The following is a 25,883-nucleotide window of genomic DNA, read 5'->3' as shown; positions in this document are numbered from 1 at the left end:
CCAGCACTACAATTATGAATACCAACTAAGAATGAAATCATACGTTGAAAGAGGAAAAATAATGTGACCAAATAAAATGCATAAATTTTAAGCGCAGAAGACAAAGAATAAACAACAGGATCCTGTGCTTGTGCAAAGCGAGATAAAACTGGTATTCTCGAAGCACCATTGACTTTATTGTCAAAATTAAAGAGATCCGCAAAATGTTGTGGTATTTTCTTGAAAAATATCAAATACATTTTGAATTTAAACGTATAATAACAATAATCTTCTACAAAAGCCTTGTTTAATATCTTTAATCCAGTATTCTGAGAGACCAGAGTATGAGTTTATATGAATATATTGTACACGGCTTTCAGTTGCTTTGATTTGATCGTTCCTATTAAAGGTAAAACCAGTAAAAGAGAGACGAAAGATTTCAAAGGGACGTTCATACTCATAAGTCGAAAATTAACTGACAACGCTACTATAAACTAAAAATGAAAAAGACCAAAAAGACAAACAATGGTACACAAAACACAACATAGAAACTTAAGACTGAGCAACACGAACCCCACCAAAAACTTGGGGTGATCTCAGGTACCCCGGAAGGCTAAGTAGATCCTGCTCCACATGTGTCATCCGTCGTGTAGCTCATGTAAGTACAAACCCAGTGAGAAGTCTAATTAGGTAGGTAACATTCGAGAAAAAGGGGCCAGGATTGAAGTTACGATAATTGGAACATACCCGTTGTCATCTGTGAAACAGATATTTCATACGTGATGGCGACCGTAAAATTTACGATGGGGATGATATCAACTTCACCAATTGGAACTCTTGGTTTATAGCTTCCATGTGAGACCTCGATTATCGTATAAACTAGAGATATACTCCGTATGCAGGCGCTACTGGAATGTTGCTACATAGAAATGATATGAGACAGACGTAACTGTATCTGTCGTTTCCTTTATCTAAATTTCGAAGAAAAAAAAACATACACACACAGTGGTACCAATTGACACAAAACATGAATAATTTGGCACTATTAAGACTACATCAAGTTTAACTAGGTTTGAGGCCCTGATTTGTGAAAGAATATAATTCTGTAACCGTCGAAAGTGTGAAAAATTGACAGTTTTTAACAATTTTTCAACCAATAAAGTTTCATAACTCTGCAATGTCATATTAGAAATTTATAAAAAAAAATAAAAAGGGGGCTTATTTCAATAGATATAAACAAGTCAACAAAGTTCCATGATAACTGCTCAAAGCGTTTTTGAGTCATTGTCCGAAAACTGGAAAAATCACCCCCTTTTTATGAATAAAGTCCCAATACTTCAAAGCGTAAAATCAGATTTTTTAAAAATTGAAAGGAAACTTATGTCATATATATATAAACAATTCACCCAAGTTTCATGAAAATTGCTTATAGCATTTTTGAGTTGTAGTCAGAAAACTTGAAAATCCCCCATTTTGTTATAAAGAAAAGTCCTATAACTCAGATACGTAAAATCCAAAATTTAAAAAAAAATTGAAAAGGAGCGAGCTTACGCCAATAAATATAAACATATCACCTAAGTTTCATCCAAATTGGTGAAAGCGTTTTTGAGTTATTGTCCGAAGTGTTGACAATGGACGGACAGACGGACGGACAAACGGACAGGCGGACAACGGTTTACCATCATACGTCCAGTAAAAGGGCGTATAAAAAGGAAATGTCCATAAAAACTGACAAAATCAAACGTTATCAACCAAGGGAACGAGTGAAAATCTGTAAAATTGATTCTTTCATTTTACATAAATGAATCAATTCTTCAGAAGTCATAAAATGTTACAGGTTCGATTATTATTCACGTATCTTGATTGTATAATTTAAATTCATTATAACGCATCGCACTTGTAAAGAATATCTTCTAGCAAACACAGATTGTCTCTTTAAAATATGAATACAGTTTTGTTACTATTTTCTTCTCGTATAGAAGTTACTTACAATTTAACCAGCAAAAAACCTTCATCATAGTAATAAAGTTCATAATTTGAATACAAAAACATTCTTTTAAGATAATCATTGTTAATATTTGCTTAAACTGAATTTCAGTCACGCAATAGGTAATCGACTACTAGGTAAAAGATAATATCATCAAATGGGTAACAAGATACTTAACAATTACATTTGAGAAAAGCTATTATAGTGTGTCCTTGAGACGTTCATTTTACCGGAAAAAACTTCCGTCCTCACTGAACTTGACGTTTATTCTGACTACAATTTCAATGAAAACAATTGGGTTGTATTTACTTGTATTCTTAAAAGTGTACAGAAAACGTGTCTCTAGAATTATTAGTCTTATCTATTTTTAAAATTCCAATTTGAATTTTGGGAAATGGACTTAATATTCCATTTAATAAATTATCTGCGTCAACTTTATGCAAGTACACGTTAACATGATCTGTTATTTGTATAGGACTTTGATTGATTTAATAACGTTAAAATAAAAAATAAAAGATTAATTTTGGTCTGTTTTGTAGGGTTCTTATACCAACTCAATTTTCCAAAAGTTACAAATTTTCCGTTGTGATATTTTTAACCCGAAATAAGTTATAAGAGATATTGATATTCATTTGCATAAGGTCAATTTCTATACGACGCAACTCAAATATCAAGGGTTTTTCTCGAAACGGCTACCCTAATTTTCATTTTTTTTTTATCCATTGAACTGAAATACCATCATCATCTTTCAGCAAATGATGGCAAATTTAAAATAAGCACATTTTAAAAACATTTTATTAGAAATATAACAGTTATCTCCCTTTGAACACTTAATTTATTTCCTTCATTGACAATATATTAAATGTTATAATGTAAAAATTGATTTCAGATATGAATAATAAGATTGCTTGATTAATAGTCGATTAATTAACTCCAAAGGCAATCGTTGCATGCATATTCAGGAGTATTGACGTCACTTACCCTACCCGTATAATCAGATTAAACATCCACATTCCGGACAACCGTGGCTGCATGTACCGTCAAAAAATTAAAAACAAAAATACCGAACTCCCAGGTAAATTCAAAAAAGGATAAGTCCATAAAACCTAGCAAAATCAAACGCTCGAATATAAACAACTGTCATACAAGTTGGAAGTTTAGCTAGCTATAAAACCAGGTTTGACCCACAATTTTTTTTCGGAAAATGCCTGTACATAGTCAGAAATTTAGGAAGTTGTTTTTTCACTTATTCCATTGATTATAAGTTTGAATGTTTATTTCCACCTCTCTTTTGTAAGCATATATGATAAACATTGTAATATGAAACTGTTCATTTGCATAGGATTTGTCTGGAAATTGTGTAAGGTTTTGATGAGGATAAAGTACATGTTATCAATGCGTTTTCATTTGCCAGAATTCTTACAATCTAAATACTACCTGACACCTTTTTTGTCTTGATTAATTAGTGGATATATGCATATATATTGGTTTTTTTTAATGATGTTAGAAATCAATATATCAAAAAATATGATTGGCAAAAAACATCATCTTTTTAACTTATATTGTTGTTTTCAGTTCAAAATGTGAAATAACTAAGTTATTTAGGAAATTGTTTGAAAAGATTCGTAATATGTAGTTTTCTGCTTATTTATCATATGATAATTGTTATTTTTTGCCATATGTATATATTGTATAATGATTGTTATTCTTTGCCATATGTGTTTATTATATAATGTTTGTTATTCTTTGCCATATGTGTATATTGTATAATGATTGTTATTCTTTGCCATATGTGTATATTGTATAATAATTGTTATTCTTTGCCATATGTGTTTATTGTATAATGATTGTTATTTCTTTGCCATATGTGTATATTTTTAATGATTGTTATTATTATACAACTGATGCAATTAGTATTTATTATAAAAATGTATTTTATTAACAGTCGGTTGTCGTCTGTGTTATTATCAGATTCGACAGTACACTATACCTTAACGGCGTACCTGGTAGAAGAGGGCAAAGCCCTAGATTCAGGAAAAAAATCTTTTATTTGAAAAAAATATGGTTATACAGTCGACTCTCGTTATCTCGAAGTCAGCCGGACCTGAAAAATATTTCGAGATACCCGTAGTTCGACTCAAACGAAAACCGGAAGTTAGACAGACCAAGGGACACAACTCTTGCTTAGCTTGGTAAGGCTAAAATAAATCCGGATGAATATGGGTAGGGGATCGATATTATGGTCTCAGATCGATGTATTTGTAATTAGAAAATGAATATAAAAATCAGAAAAATACTAAAAAGTAAAATGCAACTGTTTTATAATTTTGCATTCAGTTTAGAGAAATAAGAAAAAAATGACGTTCTGGTTTTCATGTTATCATGATTTTTTGTGAAATATCATCAAGGTCAAATCCGTTGTTGTAAGCACTTCACATTTAAATTATTGGAGGGTTCGTGTGAATCACTTTCTACATTCGTGTGTATTGTTTTGTAGATTTTTGTTTGTTTTCTATTTCTATCGTTTTTTGTTCATTGTAATGACAATCTTCTTCAACCAGTAGTGGCATCGACCTTGTAGTTGTTAAAATTCATCAAATATACGTATTAAAAAGGCTTATCATTTGCTACGCCAGACGCGCGTCTACATCAGAGGCAGTTGGAAAGCCAAGATAGACATCATTTTGTTCAATAAATAAAAAGGTAAACAGACACGCATGACAAGATAAACACCTTTTTGTTCATAATAAAAAGATGAACAGACATGCATGGCAAGATAAAACACTAGTATGTTCATAATAAAAAGATGAACAGACACGCGTGACAAGATAAGACACCTTTTTGTTCATAATAAAAAGATGAACAGACATGCATGACAGGATAGACACCTTTTTGTTCATAATAAAAAAATTAAGAGACATGCATGAAAAGATAGACACCATTTTGTTCATAATAAAAAGATGAACAGACACGCTTGACAAGAAAAGCTAGACACCACTATATTCATAATATAAAGATTAACAGACACGAATGACAAGAAAAGCTAGACACCACTATATTCATAATATAAAGATTAACAGACACGAATGACAAGAAAAGCTAGACACCACTATATTCATAATAAAAAGATAAACAGACATGCATGACAAGATAGACACATTTTTGTTCATAATAAAAAAGATGAATAGACACACATGACAAGAAAGAAACCTTTTTGTTCATAATAAAAAGATGAACAGACATGCATGATAAGATAGACACCTTTTAGTTTATAACAAAAAGATGAACAGACACGCTTGACAAGAAAAGCTAGACACCACTATATTCATAATATAAAGATTAACAGACACGAATGACAAGAAAAGGCACCACTATGTTCATAATATGAAGATAGACACGAATGACAAGAAAAGACACCACTATGTTCATAATATAAAAACGAACGGAAAGGCATGACAATCATATAATACGTGTTTGCTATCGCTGCTAGTTGACTATATTGAGAGTAGCCAGTGTGTCTGTTTGGCACTGTCTAAATGATACAGTTTGTCCATGAGTTTAAGTTCATAAAATTGTGAAATGGTTATGAAATTACCACTCTCTCACAGACGGGTTTTCAGAGTTCATTTAGGGTCTTATTGTTTGTATGTTGTCAAACATTTCATATTTTGCAATTTTGGTCACGAACATTTTTGCAGAAACAGTTGTGCACAAGCTCATCATTTTATATGTTATTAATTCTACTAGATCAGGACCTCTGCTGTAAGTCTATTAATCCCTGATGGGAACCTTATTCGTGTTATCAGTGCGTTGGGGAGCTTTATAATCAATGATGAAGATTATTTTAAGCGTTCCTGATGAAGGTAAATTCAGGAAAGCGCTTCGAACACATGAAATTTATTAAAAGTTGTTTTAATTTTTTAAATCACTTGGCCAATACCGCTGCTAGTGAACGATCAGTCTCCGAAGGTATCATCAGCTCAGTTGTCAATACTTCTGTCATGACATGATTTATAACAAACCTTTCTTAAACTGTCCGTTTTTAAATTCAGAAATTTTAAAGAAAGTAAGGTTTCCACTGCCTCAGGCAAGATTGACCTTCGATCTATTTTGTGAAGGTCAGATAGCTCTTCCACTGTTTTGGTTCCTATACCCCCTTGGCTTTCATTGTTTTGGTTCCTATACCCCCTTGGCTTTCATTGTTTTTGGTTTCTATACCCCCTTGGCTTTCATTAGGTCTTTCCACTTTTCTGTGGAAAGACCTATTGGTTTTCTTCTGATTATTATTATTTTTTTCTTCTTCCGCCACTTTTTTTCTGACGGTGCTTTTTTGTTTCGCAAAATGTCGCTTAGATTTTTTGCATATGATATCGAACAGTTATTGCGACTTTGAAACTGACCCTGTTTAACCGAACACTTTTTATTGTAAGAGTTATCTCCCCAAACACTATTTTTCTTGTGTACGCATCTCCTTCGCAACCGTAAAAGATTATGACAAATTTATGTCTCCTCAGAATTTTAAGAATAATTTTGACCGAAGCGGTCCGGAAACTCCATATGAGAGTTATTTCCCCTTCTGTATTTAAAATAAGTAAAATGTAATTGTAATTGGTAAGCCATAAGTGAAAGGGACCTAGGGTCTTTTGATTTGAAGTCCTTGGTCCAAAAAAAAAGAAAAAAGGTCAAGGTCAAAGGTCAAGGTCATTTTTAAATTTGGATTTTGGCTTATTTTCACCTCTTTTCAAACACGATATAAGATATCGACAACATATTTTTACTTAATTGTTAGTTGCGACATGTCGTAACACATACATATCAGTTTAAAGGGTACGCTTACATCAAATTAGAGTGTTCTCCCCTCTTTTATTTAAAAATATGCATATGGTGATATAACTCATGAACCAAATATAATTAAGTCCTAGGGTCTTTTGATTTTAGGTCCTTGGTTGATGACCTTGAAATTGAGCTCAAGGTCAAAGGTTAAATTGACGTTCTAGATTTTGACCTTTGCTTTTACCTCATATGTATACATGATAAATCCATGGGACTTTTTGCATTAGGTTTCAAGCCATTTAACCTTAAAAAAAACAACCGGAAGTGACCTTGTGTAAACCGGAAGTAGATTTTTTTTGTACTTAATAAATGTAAAAGTTTATAGAACCAAATATTTTTGGTATCAATGTCAATTAAACGTTTGGATAATACCGGAAGTAACATTTTTCAAACCGGAAGTAACAAATTATCTATTACTATTACCATTTTCTTATTAAAATACATGTTTTTTTGTAGAAAGACATTCAATTGTTCTCTGAACAATTGGTTTTTAATTGTTTTGGTTCCTATACCCCCTTGGCTTCCATTGTTTTGGTTCCTATACCCCCTTGGCTTCCACTGTTTTGGTTCCTATACCCCCTTGGCTTTCATTGTTTTGGTTCCTATACCCCCTTGGCTTTCATCGTTTTGGTTCCTATACCCCCTTGGCTTTCATTGTTTTGGTTCCTATACCCCCTTGGCTTCTGCTGTTTTGGTTCCTATACCCCTTGGCGTTCATTGTTTTGGTTCCTATACCCCCTTGGCTTTCATTGTTTTGGATCCTATACCCCCTTGGCTTTCATTGTTTTGGTTCCTATACCCCCTTGGCTTTCATTGTTTTGGTTCCTATACCCCCTTGGCTTTCATTGTTTTGGTTCCTATACCCCCTTGGCTTTCATTGTTTTGGGGCTTTTAGTATTCCCGATGTAGGTAAATTTTGAAAAGTGGTTCGGACGCGCTTGAAATTTAAAAAATGTTGTTTTCAATTTTTATTGCAAACTTAATTGTCTTGCGAACTGAAATCATATGACACTCATCAAAGATGCCATGCTCTTTCTTTTGTACGCCAGATGCATTGTGTATCTTGATATTACTGATATCTAACTTGTTTTAACATATAAAAAATGACATTGCTTCATATAGTATATATAATAAGATGATGTGGTATGAGTGCCAATGAGACAACTCTCCATCCAAGTCACAATGCATAAAAGTTAACGATTATAGGTCAAAGTACGGCCTTCAGCACGGAGCCTTGGCTCACACCGAACAGCAAGCTATAAAGTGCCCCAAAATGACTAGTGTAAAATAATTCAAACAGGAAAACTAACGGTCTAATCTATATAATAAAAAAACGAGAAACGGGAAACACCTATGAACCACACCAACAAACAACAACCACTGACGTTTGCTTGTTTTAAAGATTACACGTAGTTGAAACATTTCAATACCCAACAATTTGTTTGGTTTTTTTGTCACCTTCACTTTGGTATTTAAAAAAGCGACTGTTACATGATCTCTATAAAAAGTGATGCGGAGGCATACGGAGTGACACAGATTGATACAAGGTGCGTGCACAAAGTAAATATTATAGTCATCACGATCAGACTTGTTTTAATGTACACTCCCCATCAATAACCATGTGATCATTTAAAACGGCCCGGATGTCCTATTAGACATCAAACGTCATCACTTCTACAAATATCGTTACCCATTTATTTATCGTTCATTCATTCATTTATTTATTTATTTACAAACTTATTTATATATTGGTATTACTGTTTTATTCATTTATTTTATAAAATGATAATGATAATAATAATGCAATTATACATATATGAAAGTCGTATTGATGAAGTTAAGACACCTAGTAAGTTTTAAGATATTTGGAGGACAAAACGTGTTTCTATCGATAAATCAAGATTGATATCAACATGATATTTCTATATTAAATGAAACGTTTTCCGTGTTCAATTAGGTGTAGGATATAGTGTAGCTGTCTTTATCAATTTTCAATCGGTGAACCCCGGAATAATTACATTTTGATTTATCAACTGTAAAATATATAGAACGACTTCACAACTGAAACTCTGGCTATTGTTATCAATTATTTAGGTGCCACATTCCTCTTTTGTCATAACGCTTTATTGAATTGTTTTCTTCTAGACAAGGTTTGGTCGGAATGACTAAAGACGCTAATAATTTCTTTTTCTATATCCTGTTGATAACATGCAAAGTCTCGATTTACCCCGAATAAGCATATAAAAATAGCTTGATGAAAAAGTACACATATTGTATTTCTGCTAATTGTATCATCACCCGTGCTAATTTCTATAAAATCACACATTAGGAGTTTAAAAACCACATATCATTGTTTTGTACAGGTTTTGAAAACGAGCGTAGTTCGACTATGTCTCAAAGATTCAAAATAGTTCGATAATTAATTCGAAAAACAAATTTGTGATACAGAGGTTATGTAAACTATAAAGATATTATGCGATATGTATGGGGTTAGTTCTTTAGACAAAAACTCCAACAAATGGGCTTAATTTACAAAACAAATCCTGTTTTAAATGCCTTGTTAAAAAGATAGGAATTAACAGAGCATATTGTAATCCAACTCTTACAAAAATATTTCTTAGTAAGATAAAAAAAAAAAAAAATTAAAGAAAATTTCATCATTTTATTTATCAGAATCAGAAATCATTCAGTAGAAGCTTCTTTTAAAAAGCACAAACACAAATATTGCAGTACCGTTTAATTTCTCTTTCATGATTTCATGTCCTGGTTTGACCATGTTCCGGGCTGAAATATTTCTTCCAAGATCGGATTTAAATTCTTCTCGTACCGTCAATCATTCTTTGTATTGAGTTTGTTCTTCCTGATTTATCTGCTAAAACCTGCAAGTATCAGAATTTTCAACAGTTATTTAGTCAACAGTATGATAATATATTCGATTGGTTGATGTAGCTTAACTTGACTATTTAAAAGTGTAAGATAACAATGTCATCAATTTGTAGAATGTTTCAAGTTGAAGATGTAAGAAATCTGATAATTAGAGAGAAGGAAATACAAACATCTATCTCCATGACAATTATATCCTGGTCTAAAGTAAAGACCTAATTAAAATGATGCATTATATCAAAAGGAATAGTTATATATCACATGTAATTTGTTTTGCTTTTCTACCAACGTGTTTTTATGATCAATCGTTTAACATTCCAGTTTTTATATCGTATTTTGAGAATTATATTGTAGATCATTAACCATCAGACGAAATAATAAGATATTCTGCAAGACCATTTCAAATCCTTGATCCATTATTAACCATTATGTAGTTATATGTAAGAATTTGGCTGCCTCGGGAAATACTTTCCGTGGTCAAACGTAAACGACTACTTTTTCCGAACAATAGACTATTTTCATATCACCGACTTTTGTCTCCGGAGTTTATATTTTTCGACAGGTTACCTACTCTGCGGTAGGACATCCTGGTACTCGGTCATGTAAGAGCAACTTAAAAAAGTAAAATCAAGCTTACAATCGGTAATATTTAAGGAGAAAATTAACTGTTATATGTTTTCTATACACGACAAAATCATCAGAAAACAGTAAACTTTCCCAAAAATTGCTTCGATTATATGTTTGATTTTACTTTTTTTGGTTGCTCTTATGGAAGAAAATCAATATTGTATGTATATTATCAAAATCTTCACGATTATTCACGATATCATCTGGCCAACTAAAATTTTTCTTCTTACGAATATATTAGATATATCATTTGGAAAAACTATAACAGTTATAAACATGCTCAACTAAATTAGGAGAGTAAAAAACGTGACCATATGCTTAATATTCAATACTAAAACTGACTTATTTTACTGATTTCTGACATTTGATATGCTGATTTATATACCATTTCATCACGATTGTAAGTTTAAACCATCATGTTGACCTTTTCTAGATACTATTATCATTACTGATTTATTAACTGTCATATGGGAATGATTTTCGTTGTTCGGAGAATTTGATTTTATAATTAAAATATCGTAAGGTTTTTCGTCGTTTGGAGAATTGGATTATATAATTGTCATATCGTTTTGTTGTTTCCTGTTTGGAGAATTGGATTATATAATTGTCACATCGATTTGTTGTTTCCTGGTTGGAGAATTGGATTATATAATTGTCATATCGTTTTGTTGTTTCCTGGTTGGAGAATTGGATTTTATAATTGTCATATCGTTTTGTTGTTTCCTGGTTGGAGAATTGGATTATATAATTGTCATATCGTTTTGTTGTTTCCTGGTTGGAGAATTGGATTATATAATTGTCATATCGTTTTGTTGTTTCCTGGTTGGAGGAATATTGGATTATATAATTGTCATATCGTTTTGTTGTTTCCTGGTTGGAGGAATTGGATTATATAATTGTCATATCGTTTTGTTGTTTCCTGGTTGGAGAATTGAATTTTATAATTGCCATATCGTTTTGTTGTTTCCTGGTTGGAGAATTGGATTTTATAATTGCCATGTCGTTTTGTTGTTTCCTGGTTGGACAATTGGATTATATAATTGTCATATCGTTTTGTTGTTTCCTGGTTGGACAATTGGATTATATAATTGTCATATCGTTTTGTTGTTTCCTGGTTGGAGAACTGGATTATATGATTGCATATTCGTAAGGTTTTTAGTTGTTTGGAGAATTTGGTTTTAATAGCAGATCTTTTATTTATTTATTTACAACTTTTATAGACTGAGGACTCTATATGCCATGACATACTGTAACGAAACCTGTCTGTTGTTGAAGATTGTATGTTAGATCCGTTATTTGTCTGTTATTTCTGTCCTAGGGTTGCTGTCTAGTCTTTATTTGTCGGTTATTTCTGTCCTATGGTTGCTGTCTAGTCTTTATCTGTCTGTTATTTCTATCCTAGGGTTGCTGTCTAGTCTTTATGTGTCGGATATTTCTGTCCCAGGGTTGCTGTCTAGTCTTTATCTGTCTGTTATTTCTATCCTAGGGTTGCTGTCTAGTCTTTATTTGTCGGCTTTTTCTGTCCTAGGGTTGCTGTCTAGTCTTTATTTGTCGGTAATTTCTGTCCTATGGTTGCTGTCTAGTCTTTATTTGTCGGTTATTACTGTCCTAGGGTTGCTGTCTAGTCTTTATTTGTCGGTTATTTCTGTCCTAGGGTTACTGTCTAGTCTTTAATTGTCGGTTATTTCTGGCCTAGGGTTGCTGTCTAGTCTTTATTTGTCGGTTATTACTGTCCTAGGGTTGCTGTCTAGTCTTTATTTGTCGGTTATTACTGTCCTAGGGTTGCTGTCTAGTCTTTATTTGTCGGCTATTTCTGTCCTAGGGTTGCTGTCTAGTCTTTATTTGTCGGTTATTACTGTACTAGGGTGGCTGTCTAGTCTTTTTTTTTTGTCGGTTATTACTGTACTAGGGTGGCTGTCTAGTCTTTTTTTTTGTCGGTTATTACTGTCCTAGGGTTGCTGTCTAGTCTTTATTTGTCGGTTATTACTGTCCTAGGGTTGCTGTCTAGTCTTTATTTATCGGTTATTACTGTCCTAGGGTTGCTGTCTAGTCTTTATTTGTCGGTTATTACTGTCCTAGGGTTGCTGTCTAGTCTTTATTTGTCGGTTATTACTGTCCTAGGGTTGCTGTCTATTCTTTATTTGTCGGCTATTTCTGTCCTAGGGTTGCTGTCTAGTCTTTATTTGTCGGTTATTACTGTACTAGGGTGGCTGTCTAGTCTTTTTTTTGTCAGTTATTACTGTCCTAGGGTTGCTGTCTAGTCTTTATTTATCGGTTATTACTGTCCTAGGGTTGCTGTCTAGTCTTTATTTGTCGGCTTTTTCTGTCCTAGGGTTGCTGTCTAGTCTTTATTTGTCGGTAATTTCTGTCCTAGGGTTGCTGTCTAGTCTTTATTTGTCGGTTATTTCTGTCCTAGGGTTGCTGTCTAGTCTTTATTTGTCGGTTATTTCTGTTCTAGGGTTACTGTCTAGTCTTTAATTGTCGGTTATTTCTGGCCTAGGGTTGCTGTCTAGTCTTTATTTGTCGGTTATTACTGTCCTAGGGTTGCTGTCTAGTCTTTATTTGTCGGTTATTACTGTCCTAGGGTTGCTGTCTAGTCTTTATTTGTCGGCTATTTCTGTCCTAGGGTTGCTGTCTAGTCTTTATTTGTCGGTTATTACTGTACTAGGGTGGCTGTCTAGTCTTTTTTTTGTCGGTTATTACTGTCCTAGGGTTGCTGTCTAGTCTTTATTTATCGGCTTTTTCTGTCCTAGGGTTGCTGTCTAGTCTTTATTTGTCGGTTATTACTGTCCTAGGGTTGCTGTCTAGTCTTTATTTATCGGTTAATACTGTCCTAGGGTTGCTGTCTAGTCTTTATTTGTCGGCTTTTTCTGTCCTAGGGTTGCTGTCTAGTCTTTATTTGTCGGTAATTTCTGTCCTAGGGTTGCTGTCTAGTCTTTGTTTGTCTGTAATTTCTGTCCTAGGGTTGCTGTCTAGTCTTTATTTGTCGGTTATTTCTGTCCTAGGGTTACTGTCTAGTCTTTAATTGTCGGTTATTTCTGGCCTAGGGTTGCTGTCTAGTCTTTATTTGTCGGTTATTACTGTCCTAGGGTTGCTGTCTAGTTGAATGATACCCAACATCGCCTTTTCGTCTTAATCAAGTAAGAGGCAGCATTAGTTTACATATGTTTTATTATTTTACTCCAATTGCACAATACAAATGATGTTCATTCAATGAATAATTCAAACTAATGATAAAGCTGATAACATCATATTGCCAAGCCCTTAATTTCCACGAAAACGCATTGAGATTACAGCACAATATTCCGTCAACGCCAAATTTCTAAGACGACAAAAAAATTATAGTTAACTCACAAAACAGCAAAATAAACCAAAAGGTTAAAGACAAAGCACAATCAGTGATCGAAATTGTTGAAAACATTCATATAAGCATGATAAGAGTTTTAGCTTTTTTTTCTGTAACTGTGGTATAATAAAAAAAACAAAGGATATGGGGTATCCATCCATGACACAAAATCAGTATCTGCACAGCAAAAAAAAACCACACAAAAAACAAAGGAACAGTGCTTTTATTGCTGTTCTTCATCTCATTTTTATTTTGAGAATTGGGTTGAAAAGCCTATCCTTGATCGTATCACAACTTATATAGACTCGAGACGATTAAGAACTTAACATATTGTTTAGACAAATGTTAATTGTTGAAGACTATGTATTCCCATGTATACATATGTATGTTTTCGTCTTTAGGTTGTAGTCTATTTGACACATACCCCATATTTCCTTTTTACTGGAAAAGATGCATATAAAAGAGAGGCGAAAGATACCAGAGGGACATTCAAACTCATAAGTCGAAAATAAGCTGACAACGCCATGGCTAAAAAAGAAAAAAGACCAACAGACCAATATAAAGGTCAACCTCGGTACTATTGATCGTTCCAAGGCACCTGAGATATGTGTTGACTATAAGGTCACCCTCGGAACTGTTGATCCTCCAAAGCACTTGAGATATGTGTTAATTATAAGGTCACCCTCGGTACTGTTGATCGTTTCAAGGCACCTGAGATATGTGTTGACTATAAGGTCACCCTCGGTACTGTTGATCCTCCAAAGAACCTGAGATATGTGTTGACTTTAAGGTCAACCTCGGTACTATTGATCGTTCCAAGGCACCTGAGATATGTAATGACTATAAGGTCTCCCTCGGTATTGTTGATCGTTCCAAGGCACCTGAGATATGTGTTGACTATAAGGTCACCCTCGATACTGTTGATCCTCCAAAGCACCTGAGATATGTGTTGACTATAAGGTCACCCTCGGTACTGTCGATCGTTCCAAGGCACCTGAGATATATGTTGACTATAAGGTCACCCTCGGTACTGTTGATTGTTCCAAAGCACCTGAGATATGTGTTGACTATAAGGTCACCTTCGGTTCTGTTGATTGTTCCAAGGCACCTGAGATATATGTTGACTATAAGGTCACCCTCGGTACTGTTGATCGTTCCAAAGCACCTGATATATGTGTTGACTATAAGGTCACCCTCGATACTGTTGATTGTTCCAAGGCATCTGAAATATGTGTTGACTATAAGGTCACCCTCGGTACTGTTGATTGTTACAAAGCACCTGATATATGTGTTGACTATAAGGTCACCCTCGGTACTGTTGATCGTTACAAAGCACCTGAGATATGTGTTGACTATAAAGGTCACCCTCGGTACTGTTGATTGTTCCAAGGCATCTGAAATATGTGTTGACTATAAGGTCACCCTCGGTACTGTTGATTGTTACAAAGCACCTGATATATGTGTTGACTATAAGGTCACCCTCGGTACTGTTGATCGTTACAAAGTACCTGAGATATGTGTTGACTATAAAGGTCACCCTCGGTACTGTTGATTGTTCCAAGGCATCTGAGATATGTGTTGACTATAAGGTCACCCTCGGTACTGTTGATTGTTCCAAGGCACCTGAGATATGTGTTGACTATAAGGTCACCTTCGGTTCTGTTAATCCTCCATAGCACCTGAGGTATATGTTGACTATAAGGTCACCCTCGGTACTGTTGATCGTTCCAAGGCACCTGCGATATGTGTTGACTATAAGGTCACCTTCGGTTCTGTTGATTGTTCCAAGGCACCTGAGATATATGTTGACTATAAGGTCACCCTCGGTACGGTTGATCGTTCCAAGGCACCTGAGATATGTGTTGACTATAAGGTCACCCTCGGTACTGTTGATCGTTCCAAGGCACCTGAGATATGTGTTGACTATAAGGTCACCCTCGGTACTGTTGATCGTTCCAAAGCACCTGATATATATGTTGACTATACGGTCACCCTCGGTACTGTTGATTGTTCCAAGGCATCTGAGATATGTGTTGACTATAAAGTCACCCTCGGTACTGTTGATTGTTCCATGGCACCTGAGATATGTGTTGGCTATAAGGTCACCCTCGGTACTGTTGATTGTTCCAAGGCACCTGAGATATGTGTTGACTATAAGGTCACCTTCGGTTCTGTTGATCCTCCATAGCACCTGAGGTATGTGTTGACTATAAGGTCACCCTCGGTACTGTTGATCGTTCCAAGGCACCTGCGATATGTGTAGACTATAAGGTCACCTTCGGTTCTGTTGATTGTTCCAAGGCACCTGAGATATAAGTTGACTATAAGGTCACCCTCGGTACTGTTGATCGTTCCAAGGCACCTGAGATATGTGTTGACTATAAGGTCACCCTCGGTACTGTTGATCGTTCCAAAGCACCTGATATATGTGTTGACTATAAGGTCATCCTCGGTACTGTTGATTGTTCCAAGGCATCTGAGATATGTGTTGACTATAAAGTCACCCTCGGTGCTGTTGATTGTTCCATGGCACCTGAGATATGTGTTGGCTATAAGGTCACCCTCGGTACTGTTGATTGTTCCAAGGCACCTGAGATATATGTTGACTATAAGGACACCTTCGGTTCTGTTGATCCTCCATAGCACCTGAGGTATGTGTAGACTATAAGGTCACCCTCGGTACTGTTGATTGTTCAAAGGCACATGAGATTAGTGTTGACTATAAGGTCACCTTCGGTTCTGTTGATCCTCCATAGCACCTGAGATATGTGTTGACTATAAAGGTCACCCTCGGTACTGTTGATCGTTACAAAGCACCTGAGATAAGTGTTGACTATAAGGTCACCCTCGGTACTGTTGATTGTTCCAAAGCACCTGAGATATGTGTTGACTATAAAGTCACCCTCGGTACTGTTGATCGTTCCAAGACACCTGAGATATGTGTTGACAATAAGGTCACCTCGGTACTGTTGATTGTTCCAAGGCACCTGAGATATGTGTTGACTATAAAGGTCACCCTCGGTACTGTTGATCGTTCCATAGCACCTGAGATATGTGTTGACTATAAGGTCACCCTCGGTACTGTTGATTGTTCCAAGGCACCTGAGATATGTGTTGACTATAAAGGTCACCCTCGGTACTGTTGATCGTTACAAAGCACCTGAGATATGTGTTGACTATAAGGTCACCCTCGGTACTGTTGATTGTTACAAGGCACCTGATATATGTGTTGACTATAAGGTCACCCTTGGTTCTGTTGATCGTTCCAAGGCACCTGAGATATGTGTTGACTATAAAGGTCACCCTCGGTACTGTTGATTGTTCCAAGGCACGAGAGATATGTGTTGACTATAAGGTCACCCTCGGTACTGTTGATCCTCTATAGCACCTGAGATATGTGTTGACTATTAAGGTCACCATCGGTACTGTTGATCGTTACAAAGCAACTGATATATGTGTTGACTATAAAGGTCACCTTCGGTACTGTTGATCGTTACAAAGCACCTGAGATATGTGTTGACTATAAGGTCACCCTCCGTACTGTTGATTGTTCCAAAGCACCTGAGATATGTGTTGACTATAAAGGTCACCCTCGGTACTGTTGATTGTTCCAAGGCACCTGACATATGTGTTGACTATAAAGGTCACCCTCGGTACTGTTGATCGTTACAAAGCACCTGAGATATGTGTTGACTATAAAGGTCACCCTCGGTACTGTTGATCGTTACAAAGCACCTAAGGTATGTGTTGACTATAAAGGTCACCCTCGGTACTGTTGATCGATACAAAGTTCCTGAGATATGTGTTGACTATAAGGTCAGCATCGGTACTGTTGATCGTTCCAAAGCATCCGAGATATGTGTTGACTATAACATTGTTGTGTCTGTGTTACTAATGAAGCCAGAACTTCTGACTCTATTATGTAACCCGCAGTTTTATCTCCAAATAGATTTACAGAAAAAGATGATAATAAACGTAGACTTGATGTAAATAAATTTACAAAATCACTGCACTTTTCTTGTATCCCTGGTGCTTTCGACTGGAGAACCGTCGTACACAAGCATCGCACTCCGAGGCAGGTGGGGAGCAAGAAGGTGAACTGTGGTTTATTTTTATCAATAGTACCGCTTAATTCGACGCTAGGGGCCGTCTTGACCTTGTTATAGGGTTTGAATGATTCGTTCATTGTTGAAGACCCTACATCAACTGTCAAGATGAAGAACAGGAATAAAAGCCCTGTTCATTGATAATGGTTTCTGTGTATTGTGTGCGATTTTGTCCCATGTACATTTACTCCATATCCTTTCATTTTCTATTGATAAAAAAGCGAAGCTTTTCCGTCAATATCAAATTCCCCGAGGGACGAAAAATATATGAAATATAACTAAAAAATACTACTGTCTGGCGAGAGTCTTAATTTGGGAAAGGCACATGAACATTCTGTTGTGTTAAACTTGGTTTTTTTTTTTATTTATCAGCGGAATATTAAGAAATAAAATAATTATAAAGTATGATACCAATGTGTTAGAAAAGCCCTTAATTTAACAACACCGGTTTGATAGGCAATTTAACAACACCGGTTTGATAGACAATTTAACAACACCGGTTTGATAGGCAATTTAACAACACCGGTTTGATAGGCAATTCAACAACACCGGTTTGATAGGCAATTCAACAACACCGGTTTGATAAGCAATTTAACAACACCGGTTTGATAGGCAATTTAACAACACCGGTTTGATAGGCAATTTAACAACACCGGTTTGATAAGCAATTTAACAACACCGGTTTGATAAGCAATTTAACAACACCGGTTTGATAAGCAATTTAACAACACAAGTTTGATAGGCAATTTAACAACACCGGTTTGATAGGCAATTTAAGAACAGACAAAACAATAATAACTAAAACTATGTCAAAGAATTCTATCAATTTCTGATGAGTTAATAGAAATAAGAAGATGTGGTACGAGTGCCAATGAGACAACTCTCCATCCCAGTCACAATGTGTAAAAAGTAAACAGTTATAGGTCAAAGTACGGCCTTCAGCACGGAGCCTTGGCTCACACCGAACAGCAAGCTATAAAGGACCCCAAAATGACTAGTGTTAAACAATTCAAACAGGAAAACCAACGGTCTAATCTATATCAAAAACGAGAAACGAGAAACACTAAAGAACCACATCAACAAACGACAACCAAAGAAAAAACGGCTTCCTGACTTAGGACAGGTGAAAACAAATGCAACGGGTTTAAACGTTTTATCAGGCGCCAACCTTCACCGTAACCTGAAAAAGTAGTGTAACATTACAACAAAGAAAGACACATTAGTTAAGCCTTTTTTGCTGATATTTATAATTTGTTCTTGTATTGTGTAGTTACAACACTACCCTAGGTTACGTGGAGAGCTGATCGCTCACGGAAATGTTTAATCCCATCATATATAGTCTTTATGTTCCTATCACAAATCAGTCATTTTCGTTGGTTACTGTTTGTCATTATTACAATGTATCAAATTTTTTTCAATAGCCAGATAGGAAGTAGATATTTTTTTATTTGAGATTTTACGTATCAGCTTTCTTTTTATGACGTCATCATTAGCACACATTTTGATAGTTCTTTGATTTCAATGAAAACATACATGAGAATCCACTACAATCATATTTAAACAGATTTGCAATAATTTAAAAGAAATCGCTGGTGACTCGACGAAATTTAATTTCCCTAACCGTAAGGTAAATAATGTATTGATCCCTTGAAGAACTTTCATAACCTGTCAGTATTGGAAAACGTGGAAAAGCGTGATTACAACGTGATAACAACAAATCAGCAGTGTGATTACAACGTGGTTACAACGTGGTTATTACGTGTCACCAGCGTGATTACAACGTGGCATAATGTCAGTTGTTATCGTTGGTTGCTGACTGTCATATTTGTTTTCCATTTAATGTTTTGTCATGCATTAAGTTGTTGGTAACTATGTTTTAATTGTTCTACTTTTTTTCATGTCAGGCTTTTTATTTAGATGATTTTACATTATGGGTTTTGCTTATTGCTGAAGGTCGTACTGTGACCTAATATTGCTTAAACGTACGTCATTTACATTTTGGTGGCAATCAACCTACATCTTATTTTACATTAACGTCATTTTGATACAGCTGTTGTGACCTAAGCTAGTTTCCCACATTCCATTCTTTTCATATTGTGTGCAGTCTTTTATTTCTTTGTTTAAGTTGTTGGTCATCCTGTTAGTAGTGTTAAAGTTATTGGTCATTATGTTAGTAGTGTTTAAGTTATTGGTCGTCCTGTTAGTAGTGTTAAAGTTATTGGTCGTCCTGTTAGTAGTGTTTAAGTTATTGGTCATCCTGTTAGCAGTTTAAGTTATTGGTCGTCCTGTTAGCCTGCTATTAGTGTTTAAGCTATTGGTCATCCTGTTAGTAGTGTTTAAGTTGTTGGTCATCCTGTTAGAAGTGTTTATGTTATTGGTCATCCTGTAGGTAGTGTTTAAGTTATTGGTCGTCCTGTTAGCCTGTTATAAGTGTTTAAGTTATTGGTCATCCTGTTAGTAGTGTTTAAGTTATTGGTCGTCCTGTTAGAAGTGTTTATGTTATTGGTCATCCTGTTAGTAGTGTTTAAATTATTGGTCATCTTGTAAGCCTGTTATTAGTGTTTAAGCTATTGGTCATCCTGTAGGTAGTGTTTAAGTTATTGGTCATCCTTTTAGAAGTGTTTATGTTATTGGTCATCATGTTAGTAGCTGCGCTGTGCAAGGTTTTTTATTGACTGTTTTACTTCGTACGATATATGGATTAGATAGGTAAAGGGGGGTCTGATTAGATAGGTAAAGGGGATCTGATTAGATAGGTAAAGGGGGGTCTGATTAGATAGGTAAAGGGGGATCTGATAAGTGAGGAACAGGGGAATCTGATTAGAAAGGTAAAGGGGGTCTGATTAGATAGGTAAAGGGGGATCTGATTAGATAGGTAAGGGGAATCTGATTAGATAGGTAAAGGGGGGTCTGATTAGATAGAAAAAGGGGAATCTGATTAGATAGGTAAAGGGGAATATGATTAGATAGGTAAAGGGGAATCTGATTAGAAAGGTAAAGGGGGATCTGATTAGATAGAAAAGGGGGATCTGATTAGATAGGTAAAGGGGAATCTGATTAGATAGGTAAAGGGGGATCTGATTAGATAGGAAAAGGGGAATCTGATTAGATAGATAAAGGGGGATCTGATTAGATAGATAAAGGGGGATCTGATTAGATAGGTAAAGGGGGGTCTGATTAGATAGGTAAAGGGGAATCTGATTAGATAGGTAAAGGGGGATCTGATTAGATAGGAAAAGGGGAATCTGATTAGATAGGTAAAGGGGGATCTGATTAGATAGGAAAAGGGGAATCTGATTAGATAGGTAAAGGGGGATCTGATTAGATAGGAAAAGGGGAATCTGATTAGATAGGTAAAGGGTGATCTGATTAGATATGTAAAGGGGAATCTGATTAAACTCAATTGCCCTGTGTTGCTGTTCCTAGTCAAGCTTCCATGAACAGCTTAACATATTGCCTTCAATTGTGGACAAAGCTTAGTGTCATGTTACTCTCAGCTCTACATTGTTAAACTCATATTCACATGTTTTATATACTAAAGAGATGGAATTACGAAATAGTACGACTAACATAAGGAAACAAACGAAATGTATGAAATTGGATATAATAGTCATATAACAAAACAAGAAATATCCCCTTCTAACATGACAAACCGAGGCAGCAGTATACTGTAACATATATGGGTCAAATATCATCGGGTACTTTATCATTCAAAACATAAAACGTATCATTGGCAAAACATTCAATGATTTGTGTGCTATAATTTTTCATATATGTCTTATATATTTTTTATTTGTGAGTTTGAGCAAACAATAGTTCAGGGTGTTTCATAACACATCGGACATATCCTTTACGATGTCACTGTTTCTTTTTCCAATGCTGCGAAAGGATGATCCAGCAAATCTTGACCTCTTTTCGTCATTTTCACTTAACTCCAAACTACTTCTCTTTTTACCAATATTTCTAAAAGCCAATCTATCATCTCTTGCAAATAAAGAATCTCGTTTGCCTATATTACGAAAGCTCATTCTATTATTTCGTTCGAATAACGGGTCTCTTTTCCCAATATTTCTGAAGGCCATTCTTTCGTCTCGCTCAAAAATTGAATCTTTTTTCCCGATATTACGGAAAGACATGCGCTCATCCCTCCCAAATGATGAATCTTTCTTTCCAATATTGCGAAATGCCATTCGATCGTCCCGACCAAAATATGAATCCTTTTTTCCAATATTCCTGAAAGCCATTCTATTAATTCGGTCAAATAAATCATCTCTCTTCCCAACATTTCGGAATGAAAATCTTTTACCGATGTTTCTGAAAGCCATTCTTTTGTTTCCTTCAAATTGAACTTTTCTTTTCCCTACATTGCGGAAATATGATCGCGGAAACCGGAAGTCACGTTTGGTAACATCATATTCATCGTTGTCATCAGAAAGGGGATTGAAAGCATATCTTTTGTCAATATTCCGAGAGAATGAGCTACCGCGCTTACCAATATTTCTGAAACTGTAAACACCACCTCTTTTTCCTACATTTCTAAAAGAGTACGCACGTTTTCCGATATTCCTGAGTGTAATTGGATCTTTAAGGCCTTGTCTTTGTAACATCCATAGCGCTAAATAAGATCTGAAACAACTTAGACTGTCTCTGAATCCAATACATGGTGATCGTTTATGCTTCGCATTGCCGGGGTCGTCGGTCATTGGCTCAATCGTGTCTTCGCCGGAAATGTCAGGAAGATCAGCATCAGGACTAACGGGAAAGTTTGTGTGAGGAATATTTACTTCGAACGTGTCATCCCTCTGTTTGGTATCTTTTTCTAAGTCTTTACGTATTAAAAAGTCATTAACTTTCTCATATAGTTGGCTTATAAGTTTGTCGTTCAAATGTAAATCTTTTTTCCATTCATCCAAGTCTGGCTCTCCTGAAATTAAGAAAATGTAGTCATTTATACATCTTATAATTTTAACTAAATTAATCGTTTATATATTTCATATCTTTCAACCATATGTTTCATAACGTTATAATGTATGTAAAAGTTTGGATTTCTGATTGATTGATTGATTGATTGATTGATTAATCGAAGCCTTATTAAATGGTTGATTGATTTGATTGAAGATTGAGTGATAAGTTGATTAATTTTCAAAGCTAAAAGGGAGAACATTTCTAAAAGATCATCTCAGTATCATTTACTATTCTTTGAACTATGCTTATTTTATTTTATTAAGAAGAAAAAAGGTAACAAGGAGACATTTAAAACTCAAATTTACTCACTCGTGAAAATCTTTTTTTTTCTTTCGAACTGTTTTGTATTTATAACAAATAGAGATTTTAATAACGGTTTTGTTTTAAGTTTTAACTATTTGATCTTTTACGCTATTAAAATTGATAATTTAAAGTATAATATGAATATCATTGCAGTTTAAATGCAAATTATCGTAAATTGTATATTTCGTGAGAATACGAGAAGAGCTATTCATCAATTTATATCATATAGCACAGCAATGGAATAAATCAGATCAACTTGAAACAAAATAATTCTCTTTGACATTTTAAATTGTTTTATTTTAGCAAATCATGTAGGGATTTTTGATATCAACTAGTTCACAATTTAAAGAACCTGATTCCTATTAATAGGGAAGACACTGTAAATCACGTGCGTTTGAAGCAGTCAGTTTTTAAAGCATTAATGTGAATCAAAACAAAACAAATCTGAAAAATTTAAAATCTTGGAAAATATATATTCGAAAGACTCAAATATATGAGTGATTTTCAAGAGAGTTGTGTCCCTTAATTACCCTAGGTCAACTCCTGAGTTATGTCTCTTAATTACCCTAGGTCAACTTATTACTAGTCGTTTACAACACATAATATTTATCTTTTTTTATCAATCAACACACTTCCTTTAACAGTTATTGAGCAGTCTTCTTGACCTAGAATTAATTTTTTTACTAGGTTTTCCTACAAAGGATTGTATTGAGATCTGATGAAATCAGTTTTACATCACACAGAAAGTCCATAGGACTGATATAGAAATGGTAAACTCTAGTATTTTAGCCATTGAAGAAATACTATCCACCCTAAAATTAAGAACGACGATATCAACAACTACAGACCACAATGCGGGATTCAATTTTGAGCTAATTCCCAAATATGATAAAAGGCCCATAAATAGCAAAAGATGAAACGAATAAGTAGTAGTTTTTCATTTTTGAATTGTTTCCCTGTTTGTTGGCTGTGCACCTTTTATAGTTTAGTATACGTTATGTGTTTACCTCATTGTCGCAGGACGTACAGAAAAAAAAATTATGGTATTACTCTTTTTGTGAATACTTTTACCATGGAGGTATCTTTAACTATTCACAATGAACGGTAACATTAAACTTGCCCTGTTCCAATAACAACTGTGCTGAACATGTCATAGTAAAATAGGTTTTGCAACATGAGAACTACATACCAGCTCGTTAAATATAGAAAGTAAAACACTAACCTTATTCTCATTTGATACACACTATAATAGCAAAATTTGATACAAAACAAAATGTCATTAAAATGTGACATTTTGCTGTAAAGTTATAAACAAGAGAATAAGAGTTCAAGTTTCCCTCCCACTCAAGGTCTTGAAATAAATCTTTGAAATATTTCTTTTAAATGGAAAGTCCATTCTTCTTTTTTTCAAGTTTTTGGATTTAAAGAATGTAAAGCTAAAACAAAAAATCACCAGCCTAGCAACAATAAAAATTATCCAAATAACCACTTAAGATTATGTGTTGTAAGAATAAGATTAAAACGGCTACTTATCACGCCATTTAATCACTTCCTGTGCAGAACGGATATCGACCGGTTTACAGGCGAGGTGAATACATCACAGTTATCTGATTGGATCGTTCAAGTTCATTGTAACAATCTGTAAACGGGTATCATCAAGACAGAATCGAATTTCGTAATTGAAACATAATTATTATTTTTAAATTCTGTAATTGCAGGCACTTTATACATATGATAAACACAAAAAAAACGAACAAAGTGCAAAAATAAATTTCTTTTTCTCGTCGGTTCCTATATATCTTCTTTTAACACATATTTGCAGCTTTTTATAGCCACTTCAAGTGAATATCAGTTTTGTTTGTCAAAACTCGATTAAACAACATATTTACCGAGACAAAAGACAGTAATTGTTTTATTCGATATTCCGGGAGAGAACATGTATCTGATGACAGTAATTTACCAATATCAATAATCAAACGAGTTAACCATAATTATACACGTGAAAGCACGCGACGTTTTGTGCGGTGAATATACTTTTTCCTCGGATGAATATGCTGGTTTATTCAAAATCCACTTCATATAGAAAAAAACGTACTAAAGTTTTATCAATATGGAGTAAACATATATAGTACATGTTTTTCCTGTATTAAACTGACATACACATTTCTTGTTTTAAATATGTGCTTGAATATATACTCCTTAAACTAAACTGATTATGTTTTTGCTTAAATTTTCCAGTATTGAAATATTATCGATAGTTTTAGGTCATCTGATCAGGGTCCAAAGGTTGGAACCAGCGAGACAACAGACTCAACTTAAAAAAAACTTTTTTTTTATCTAAAATGTGTGCTGGAATACGCCTTTAATTGCACATGGAAAATATTTGAATACCAGGAATATCCTATCCTGAAATCCTCAACTTGTTTTCAAAGTATTTAATTTAAAATGGAGCCTGGCTGTAAATGCTGTAGCTTGTTTGTGTATACACTTTTGGTTGTTGGTGCGTACACTTTTGGTTGTTGGTGCCTACAATTGGTATTGTTTTGTTGTTGGTGCGTACACTTGGTATTGTTTTGAGTCATGCCTCTCGTATTTTTCCGAATCTTTATTTTTGACGCTCTTGGCTTTGAATATTCTGTTTGTTTCTATTATGTTAGCGGTTACATTACACATAAAACTTAAATATCAAATTTATCTATTGTAATATTTATTAATGTCAAATGTAGAAATTAAGTACAAGAAGATATTCTATTTATTAATTTTTCAAAACAACAAAGGCATTGACATTCTGAGATTGTATGTATGTACCAATAAAATTTCTTAAATTGACTTTTGAAATCTGAGGCACAATTGC

The 25,883-nt window shown here is 34.6% G+C and overlaps 1 protein-coding gene across 1 annotated transcript in view; it reads right to left on the bottom strand.

The window, feature by feature from the left end:
• Nucleotides 1–21,349: 21,349 nt before the first annotated feature.
• The window catches only part of LOC127705242 (uncharacterized), a 34,092-nt gene continuing 29,558 nt past the window's right edge, over nucleotides 21,350–25,883 (bottom strand). Inside the window, exon 2 of the mRNA XM_052209581.1 lies at nucleotides 21,350–22,685. Coding sequence (XP_052065541.1) covers nucleotides 21,589–22,685 — 1,097 coding nt within the window. The 3' untranslated portion in view covers nucleotides 21,350–21,588. The remainder of the gene's footprint in view (nucleotides 22,686–25,883) is intronic.

This window comes from Mytilus californianus, unplaced genomic scaffold (assembly GCF_021869535.1).
Source record: "Mytilus californianus isolate M0D057914Y unplaced genomic scaffold, xbMytCali1.0.p SCAF_6, whole genome shotgun sequence".
NCBI classification, from domain to species: domain Eukaryota; kingdom Metazoa; phylum Mollusca; class Bivalvia; order Mytilida; family Mytilidae; genus Mytilus; species Mytilus californianus.
Note: the sequence above shows the minus strand (reverse complement) of the source record. Positions and strands in the feature narration are given on the sequence as shown.